Source organism: Oncorhynchus nerka, linkage group LG7, assembly GCF_034236695.1.
Source record: "Oncorhynchus nerka isolate Pitt River linkage group LG7, Oner_Uvic_2.0, whole genome shotgun sequence".
In the NCBI taxonomy this organism is placed as follows: domain Eukaryota; kingdom Metazoa; phylum Chordata; class Actinopteri; order Salmoniformes; family Salmonidae; genus Oncorhynchus; species Oncorhynchus nerka.
The window spans coordinates 89,844,985-89,854,984 of NC_088402.1; the positions used below are offsets into that span (position 1 = coordinate 89,844,985).

Below are 10,000 nucleotides of genomic sequence, written 5' to 3' on the forward strand. Positions count from 1 at the left end.
AGATAACTATATATTACAGAGAGACTGAGGGGTCAGGAGAGAGATAACTATATATTACAGAGAGACTGAGGGGTCAGGAGAGAGATAACTATATATCACAGAGAGACTGAGGGGCCGGGAGAGAGATAACTATATATTACAGACTGCATGGGCTGGGGGGGTCAGGTGAGAGATAACTATATATCACAGAGATACTGAGGGGTCAGGAGAGAGATAACTATATATTACAGAGAGACTGAGGGGTCAGGAGAGAGATAACTATATATTACAGAGAGACTGAGGGGTCAGGAGAGAGATAACTATATATCACAGAGAGACTGAGGGGCCGGGAGAGAGATAACTATATATTACAGACTACATGGGCTGAGGGGTCAGGAGAGAGATAACTATATATTACAGAGAGACTGAGGGGTCAGGAGAGAGATAACTATATATTACAGAGAGACAGAGGGGTCAGGAGAGAGATAACTATATATCACAGAGAGACTGAGGGGTCAGGAGAGAGATAACTATATATCACAGAGAGACAGAGGGGTCAGGAGAGAGATAACTATATATTACAGACTACATGGGCTGGGGGGGGTCAGGAGAGAGATAACTATATATTACAGAGAGACTGAGGGGTCAGGAGAGAGATAACTATATATTACAGAGAGACTGAGGGGTCAGGAGAGAGATAACTATATATCACAGAGAGACTGAGGGGTCAGGAGAGAGATAACTATATATTACAGAGAGACTGAGGGGTCAGGAGAGAGATAACTATATATTACAGAGAGACTGAGGGGTCAGGAGAGAGATAACTATATATTACAGAGAGACTGGGGGGTCAGGAGAGAGATAACTATATATTACAGACTACATGGGCTGAGGGGTCAGGAGAGAGATAACTATATATTACAGAGAGACTGAGGGGTCAGGAGAGAGATAACTATATATTACAGAGACTGAGGGGTCAGGAGAGAGATAACTATATATTACAGAGACTGAAGGGTCAGGAGAGAGATAACTATATATCACAGAGAGACTGAGGGGTCAGGAGAGAGATAACTATATATTACAGAGACTGAGGGGTCAGGAGAGAGATAACTATATATTACAGAGAGACTGAGGGGTCAGGAGAGATAACTATATATTACAGAGAGACTGAGGGGTCAGGAGAGAGATAACTATATATCACAGAGAGACTGAGGGGTCAGGAGAGAGATAACTATATATCACAGAGAGACTGAGGGGTCAGGAGAGAGATAACTATATATTACAGAGAGACTGAGGGGTCGGGAGAGAGATAACTATATATTACAGAGAGACTGAGGGGTCAGGAGAGAGATAACTATATATTACAGAGAGACTGAGGGGTCAGGAGAGATAACTATATATCACAGAGAGACTGAGGGGTCAGGAGAGAGATAACTATATATTACAGAGACTGAGGGGTCAGGAGAGAGATAACTATATATTACAGAGAGACTGAGGGGTCAGGAGAGAGATAACTATATATCACAGAGAGACTGAGGGGTCAGGAGAGAGATAACTATATATTACAGAGAGACTGAGGGGTCAGGAGAGAGATAACTATATATTACAGAGAGACTGAGGGGTCAGGAGAGAGATAACTATATATTACAGAGAGACTGAGGGGTCAGGAGAGAGATAACTATATATCACAGAGAGACTGAGGGGTCAGGAGAGAGATAACTATATATCACAGAGAGATTAAGCTCTCCAGCTAATGTCATTCTACTGGTTCTAGCCTGGGTCGTGTTCATTAGGGCACATTGTAGAAAAATGTTTTACATGGAAAACAAAAGTGATTCCTTTTGGATAAGTATGGTTGGTCAATCCGTTTCAGAGCTTTTTCTTCCGTTACATGGCTAGTGAACACGACCCACGTGCATATAGTCAAAAGGAAAGCTCCGATCATTTTCACACCGCAATGACCCAGACGACCCTGTCTCTAGAGTAGTCCCCCATCTAGCCAAGACACAAAATGTCATCTCAAACCGAACCACAGTGGTAGCCTAATGCCTAGCCCTAACCTTAAATTAAGACCGAAAAAAAACTAATTTTTTGATTTCATACATTGAACATTTAGACATTTTTTTTGACTTTGCAACTTGGCCATCTTGTGGAACCTGTCTCTTGTCTAGTGGACCTTTGGTTAACCTTTGAACCCTGTGGCGTTTAACACTAACCTCTCCAGCACGGTGCCGCCGGTGGAGGCTGGTGCGGCGATGTCCCCTTCGCCGGTGCCGTTGCCGGTGTTGAGGTTGGGAGAGCACACGTTGTTGACGGAGGCCGAGGGGAAGTCCTCGGGGGGCTCGTCAGGCCAGCCAAATTGCTCCTTGGTTTTACCATAGATCTTTATAGAGTCCAGCATAGTGACACCCGCCGGGTCAACTGACGCTCCGACTGGAGGAACGAAGAAGATGGGAGAGGTTAGTCAGAGACACGGTGATGCCCGGCCGGGTCAACTGACGCTCTGACTGGAGGAAGAGGTTAGTCAGAGACACGGTGATGCCCGGCCGGGTCAACTGACGCTCTGACTGGAGGAACGAAGAAGAAGGGAGAGGTTAGTCAGAGACACTGTGATGCCCGGCCGGGTCAACTGACGCTCCGACTGGAGGAACGAAGAAGAAGGGAGAGGTTAGTCAGACACTGTGATGCCCGGCCGGGTCAACTGACGCTCCGACTGGAGGAACGAAGAAGAAGGGAGAGGTTAGTCAGAGACACTGTGATGCCCGGCCGGGTCAACTGACGCTCTGACAGGAGGAATGAGGAGAGGTTAGTCAGAGACACGGTGATGCCCGGCCGGGTCAACTGACGCTCCGACTGGAGGAACGAAGAAGAAGGGAGAGGTTAGTCAGAGACTAAGGGAACCGTTACATTTTTCCAGAGTTAAGCATTTGCACAGCAGATAACTTTTCACACTCATCTTTGAAAAGTTAACGTGCTGCAGGAGATCCTGCCTGTCTGACTGTTGGAAAGCTCTGTCTCTGTGTACGTGTGATAATATGCATAAGGTATATACTGTACACGCCTTCCCAACCCTCGTTACACAGCGCCAAGCCCTCGTTACACAGCGCCCCAAACCCTCGTTACACAGCGCCCCAAACCTTCGTTACACAGCGCCCCAAACCCTCGTTACACAGCGCCCCAAACCCTCGTTACACAGCGCCCCAAACCCTCGTTACACAGCGCCCCAAACCCTCGTTACAGTGCGCCAAACCCTCGTTACAGTGCGCCAAACCCTCGTTACACAGCGCCCCAAACCCTCGTTACAGTGCGCCAAACCCTCGTTACACAGCGCGCCAAACCCTTGTTACAGTGCGCCAAACCCTCGTTACAGTGCGCCAAACCCTCGTTACACAGCGCCAAACCCTCGTTACACAGCGCCAAACCCTCGTTACACAGCGCCAAACCCTCGTTACACAGCGCCAAACCCTCGTTACACAGTTCAGTATTTTCCTTCGTTCGTGTGTCCTTACAGAAGATGGAGAGTTTCTTGTCGGCCTGCAGAGCCTCCTCCCTGGTGAAGGGGAAGTCGAACCAGCGGGGTCGGGTCATGTTCACCTGCATGGTTCGCCCAAAGATCTCCAGGTAGGAGGGTGCCCGCTCGATGGCCTGCGTGCCCACCTGCACCCGCATGCCTGTCATCACCATGGAGATGTTGTTGTTGACCGTCTCCACGGTGAAGCCTCCCGGCTGGGCAGAGGGGGAAGAGAGAACCATATCATTAAGATGAGAAAAAGGGGGTTCAGGATTAATGCAGTTTGAATGGCACGTACATTACATTTACATTTAAGTCATTTAGCAGACGCTCTTATCCAGAGCGACTTACAAACTGGTGCTTTCACCTTATGACATCCAGTGGAACAGCCACTTTACAATAGTGCATCTAGGTCTTTTAAGGGGGGGGAGAAGGATTACTTTATCCTATCCTAGGTATTCCTTAAAGAGGTGGGGTTTCAGGTGTACAAATACACTATGTGTCAGTTTTCCTCCAAAAATGTGTTCTACATTGTAGAATAATAGTGAAGACATCAAAACTATGAAATAACACAATATGGAGTCATGTAGTAACCAACAAAGTGTTAAATCAAAATATATTGGAGATTCTTCCAAGTAGCCACCCTTTTGGCCTCGATGACAGCTTCGCAATAATCAAACCACTTAATGAAAGACTGGAAGTGGATTTTGCGTTATCCCAGAGCAGTCGAATCAAAGCCCAGAGCTGTAGCGAGTTGGACAGAGAGAGGGGGCATCATACCTTAGTGTTGGCGACATACATCCCAGTGGAGTTGAGTCTGTGTTTGATCTGTTGTCCGTTGTAAACCTGCAGGAGGTCGTTGCCTCCGAACTCCACCTCCGTCAGCTGTTGGTTACTCTCGAAGAAGTCCACCGGGAAGGTCACCTGACTGGAGGTACGAGTGGCTGGAACAAGGCGGCAAGTGGAACAGACCATTCGTTAGATATCAAGTGATCGTTTTTTTGGAACGTTCTAAGCAATATTCAAACTAGAAAAGGAGAATATCAAATCAAAAGTTTGTTTGTCACGTTCGCTGATTACAACAGGTGTAGAACTTACAGTGAAATGCTTCCTTACAGGCTCTAACCAACAGCGCAGAAATAGGTATTTTAGGTGAACAATAAGTAAAGAAATAAAACAACAGTAAAAAGAGTGAAAAATACGGTAGAGGGGCTCTATACGGGGCTCTATACGGTAGAGGGGCTCTATACGATAGAGGGGCTCTATACGGTGCTCTATACGGTAGAGGGGCTCTATACGGTGCTCTATACGGGGCTCTATACGGTGCTCTATACGGGGCTCTATACGGTAGAGGGGCTCTATACGGGGCTCTATACGGTAGAGGGGCTCTATACGGGGCTCTATACGGTAGAGGGGCTCTATACGGGGCTCTATACGGTAGAGGGGCTCTATACGGGGCTCTATACGGTAGAGGGGCTCTATACGGGGCTCTATACAGGGCTCTATACGGTAGAGGGGCTCTATACGGGGCTCTATACGGTAGAGGGGCTCTATACGGGGCTCTATACGGGGCTCTATAGGGGCTCTATACGGTAGAGGGGCTCTATATGGTAGAGGGGCTCTATACGGTAGAGGGGCTCTATAAAAGTACCCTTTCTGGAGGAAATGTGTGTGTGTGATTTATTCAGTTGACTAAAGCATTTTGACAGAACCTGGCACCGGTAACCTGGAAAAACAAACTGAATGAGTGACGTGAAACGAAAGGATTTGGAGAAGACCGACAGACAGACAGACCCAGACAGACAGACCCAGACAGACAGACCCAGACAGACAGACCCAGACAGACAGACCCAGACAGACAGACCCAGACAGACAGGACCAGACAGACAGGACCAGACAGACAGGACCAGACAGACAGGACCAGACAGACAGGACCAGACAGACAGGACCAGACAGACAGACCCAGACAGACAGACAGAGAGGGGGCTGTTTAGTTTAACCCACTTGCTGCAGCAGCCTTGCGTTTCCTGACAGGCTTCATGATGGAGATGCCGGAGCAGGGCTGCAGGGAGGGCTGGAGCCAATAGGAGGTGTTGTCTACGTTAGCCATGTAGATCCTCAGAGAGCCGTCCTCACACAGCAGGATCATGGTGGTTCGCTGCTGCTCGTTAGACGCTGTGTGACGGATAGCTACCATGTCCTGGATCTGACGGGAGGAGACAGGACTATTAGTGTTGTGTGTGTGTTGCTCAGTGGGGTGGGTGTTGCTCAGTGGGGTGGGTGGGTGGCTCAGAAGACCTGAAGTCCAATGCCTTTAGAGAAGGAAGTAGAGAGGAACGGAGGAAAGACAAACTGAGAAAGAGTATGTTGATTGGGCTCTGATATGCTACCTTAGAAGGCAGGGTCTTCATTTCCTGGATGAGGAAGGTGTCAGGTTTGACCCTGATGACCAGAGTGTGTGTGTGTGTGTGTACTATACCTTAGCCTTAGCAGGCAGGGTCTTGATCTCCTGGATGAGGAAGGTGTCAGGTTTGACCATGATGACCAGTGGGATACCAGTAGTCTGCTGGACGCAGCACACCAGGCCTGGGTGGTTCATCACCTCAGACCACTGGCACAGAGCTGGAGACGTCTTACTGCCCCCATTAGAGCTGGAGAGACGGACAACGTTAAGATACATCGGAAAAAATTAAATGTATTAATAACTCCGGACAAATGGTGTCCAATTACAACAAGTGGTGCATAATTCTAACTATCCAAGTTGTCTACTTACTTAACTAATACAAAAATAAATAAAAAAGTTCATGAATACTCCGTTGGTTATCCTTACCCTTTGACGTTGATGGTGAAGAGTCTCTGTACGTCGGTGGTGCTGCGACTGACTGTGGCAGCGAACGACTTGCCCTGGCTGTAGCTGAAGAACAGCATCTGGAGAACGTGGCTGTAGTACACAGATACACCGCCGCCAGCAACCTGACCGTTACTGTCCTGGAAGGAGGGAGAGAGACCAGTCAGAACAGACAGACCAGACAAGTCAGTCAGACCGTCCACCAGTCCGTCCAGAACAGCAGCGTCTGGAGAACATGGCTGTAACACTCCTCTGCCACCTGGTCGTTACTGTCCTGGAAGGACACAGAGCTACGATGCAGAATTCAGATATGATTTATTTTCTTTCAAAATACTTCAGCTCCGCTTGATCGAGTTGACCCGGACCATTCTGGTAAACACGGGAAAAGGCTCTCTGTTTTTAAAGTTCAAGAGAAACTATTTGAAGGATTTCTGCGTTCAACCCAGGTGTGTTTGTACCTTCAGGTCCTGGTGGCTGATCTCCAGGACTGAGGTAACATAGAAGGGGCCGTGTTGGGCGCTGGACGACTCGTCCATGACCTGCGTGTACATGTAGCCAGCAGAGGACATGATGACGATGATGCTCTTCCCTTCCTCGTTGAACAGGAAGGTGGCGTCACGGATCTTGGAGCTCGGCAGCAGGAAGTAGTACACGGGGCTGAGAGCGTCCACTGACAGGTCATAGATCTAACAGGAGAGAAGAAGAAGAAGGAGGAGTCTCACCAATCAACGCTGTTATGCAAATCAACCCTTCTATTCCATTCATTCTTCTATTGAAAGACAAAAGGACAAACGGAGATGATTTTCCATTCTGTTAGTGTTTTTACAGTCAGGTCCTTGTCTAAGGCGTGCACGTTATACTACCTCAAGAGCTGGATAAAGAAAGGATTAACCCAGGAATTTTTCACAAAAAAAAAAAAAAAAATGTTTTTATCTAGATTTGAATCAATAACCTAGCAAACTTTATAAAGAGCTGATGTGGTACCTTGACGAAGTCCGCCGTGATGATGGCCAGCTCCGTCTGGGAGCCAGGCAGCCAGATAGCCTTGATTATGAAGTTCCCAGTAGCCAGCTGAGGGTGCAGCACCAGGTGTTCTGAAACTGAACCTGTACTACTGAATGTCAGCACGTGGCAGTCCTGAACGAGAGAGAGAGAGAGAGAGAGAGAGAGAGAGAGAGAGAGAGAGAGACAGAGAGAGAGAGACAGAGAGAGAGACAGAGAGAGAGAGAGACAGAGAGAGAGAGACAGAGCGAGAGAGACAGAGAGCGAGAGACAGAGAGCGAGAGACAGAGAGCGAGAGAGACAGAGACAGAGAGACAGAGAGAGACAGAGAGTGAGACAGAGAGAGAGAGAGAGAGAGAGAGAGCGAGAGAGAGAGAGAGCGAGAGAGAGAGAGACAGAGAGCGAGAGAGTCAGAGACAGAGAGAGAGACAGAGAGCGAGAGACAGAGAGCGAGAGACAGAGAGCGAGAGACAGAGAGCGAGAGACAGAGAGCGAGAGACAGAGAGCGAGAGACAGAGAGCGAGAGACAGAGAGCGAGAGAGACAGAGAGACAGAGAGACAGAGAGAGAGAGACGAGAGACAGAGAGCGAGAGACAGAGAGACAGAGAGAGACAGAGAGAGAGAGACAGAGAGCGAGAGAGAGACAGAGCGAGAGGAGACAGACAGAGAGAGAGACAGAGAGCGAGAGACAGAGAGAGAGAGACAGACAGAGACAGAGAGACAGAGACAGAGAGACAGAGACAGAGACAGAGACAGAGACAGAGAGAGAGAGAGAGAGAGAGAGAGAGAGAGAGAGAGAGAGAGAGAAAGAGAAAGAGAGAGACAGACAGCTTGGCAACATGAGGTGTGTGACTGATTAGAAAAAGCAGCAAAAACAAGGTATTGTTTGTTACGCTGGGCATCAATTCAGGGATTGGGTAATATTGTCACCCATCTGACTATTCTTGATTAATTATTGTCTTCACATAGACTAAATAATATGTTAAATTAGTTTTGATGTAGAATGGACCATTATAATGCACCTGTATCTAAACAGTGGCAGTGGGGAAAATACATGTTTACATCTATCCACTTAAATAGTGAATGGAGGACGCTTTTCCCCTGGTTTATGTTCATGGCAGCCAGGTAGGATATACTCCTGTTGTAAAGAAAAGCAAACTACTTAATATTAAGAAAGTTGAGAAATAAATACAGTTGGCCTACCCTATAGGAAGCTGATGGGATCCTCCTCTTTTTAACAGAGGCCATCACATTTTTTTCTCTCAAACAATTACATAGCCTATAGAAATGGGCTCATGGGCTCTCATGACATTTACATTGATGTCAGAGTGACTAGAGGGACAACAGATTGCTGAGTACCAGGTAGTTAAGTTTGGTAGGCTAATAATGACCATCGGTAGCAACAGAGCGTGGAGTGGAATTTTACTGCCTTCATAACCCGTGACCGTCGATGTGGCGGTAATACGGTAACTGAAACAGCCCTAGTCTGAATACTTCAGGAATGCACTGTACTGTACATATACACATATAGCTAGATAGGGGTCTCTCTCTAGATTTAGGGCCTTTCTCAATTCAATACACATATGGCTAGATAGAACCCATGTCTCTAGATTTAGGGCCTTTCTCAATTCAATACACATATAGCTAGATAGAACCCCCGTCTCTAGATATAGGGCCTTTCTCAATTCAATACACATATAGCTAGATAGACCCCTGTCACTAGATTTAGGGCCTTCCTCAATTCAATACACATATAGCTAGATAGAACCCCCGTCTCTAGATATAGGGCCTTTCTCAATTCAATACACATATAGCTAGATAGACCCCTGTCACTAGATTTAGGGCCTTCCTCAATTCAATACACATATAGCTAGATAGGCCCTAAATCTAGAGACAGGGGTTCTTTCTCAATTCCTTGCATCATCTCCTCGCCTCCTTCTGAAAATGCTTTTGAGAAGAAGGTCAAAGGGGACGACCTTGAATACTTCTGCCCCAAAATGGTTGAGAGGGAGGCAAAGAAGACAGGAAGTGAGGAATTGTAGACATGGCTTCTGAAGACCCTGTAATGAATCTGACTAACCTTGAGTCCACAGACAGCCAGATAGTCTTCGTTGCAGGGGTTCCCAGTGAGGCTGAGCACGGTGAAGGGGACGGGGGCCGAGGCCAGACGAGTCAGGGTTAACTTCCTCTTACTGGAATCGGCCTGCTTCAGTAGAGCCGACAGCTGCAGGACGGTGATCTGGAGACGAGGGGAGAGGTGGGACAGTGAGGGGAGAGGAGAGCAGAGGGGTTAGGGAACCCTGGGTCAGCACCAGAGAGAAAGTGGAACCGAGCGTTCAGGTTCTGCGAAATCAAGATTTGAATGATATCTAAAAGAGCACACTAAAATAACATCAAGATGAAAACACTGCTTTTGAACTTTTTAAATACAATTTAGCGGAACAACGTGCCCACCTTGCCCTTCTCGTGGCTGACGGCGAGGTGCTGGCGGCGCCCGTGGGGCGAAGACAACACACACATGGCGACGCGTCGCAGCACGTGGGCGCTGATGAGCTGTCTGATGGTCTGGCCCTGGTCTCCACTGTAGTTCATACGCACATTCTCAAAAGCTCCCTCCTGGGAACCAAGGGTAGGGACCTGGGGAGACGCAGAGGAAGGGG

General features: G+C 47.8%; 1 protein-coding gene across 1 annotated transcript in view; it reads right to left on the bottom strand.

Moving 5' to 3' along the window:
- Positions 1-10,000, bottom strand: part of ubr4 (ubiquitin protein ligase E3 component n-recognin 4) — a 182,047-nt gene that overhangs the window by 76,980 nt on the left and 95,067 nt on the right. Inside the window, exons 41-50 of the mRNA XM_065020956.1 lie at positions 9,795-9,977; positions 9,421-9,579; positions 7,323-7,475; positions 6,797-7,024; positions 6,321-6,478; positions 5,970-6,141; positions 5,495-5,696; positions 4,271-4,434; positions 3,489-3,705; positions 2,196-2,412 (exon numbers count right to left, since the gene is read on the bottom strand). Of these exons, the coding sequence (XP_064877028.1) occupies positions 2,196-2,412; positions 3,489-3,705; positions 4,271-4,434; positions 5,495-5,696; positions 5,970-6,141; positions 6,321-6,478; positions 6,797-7,024; positions 7,323-7,475; positions 9,421-9,579; positions 9,795-9,977 (1,853 nt within the window). The remainder of the gene's footprint in view (positions 1-2,195; positions 2,413-3,488; positions 3,706-4,270; positions 4,435-5,494; positions 5,697-5,969; positions 6,142-6,320; positions 6,479-6,796; positions 7,025-7,322; positions 7,476-9,420; positions 9,580-9,794; positions 9,978-10,000) is intronic.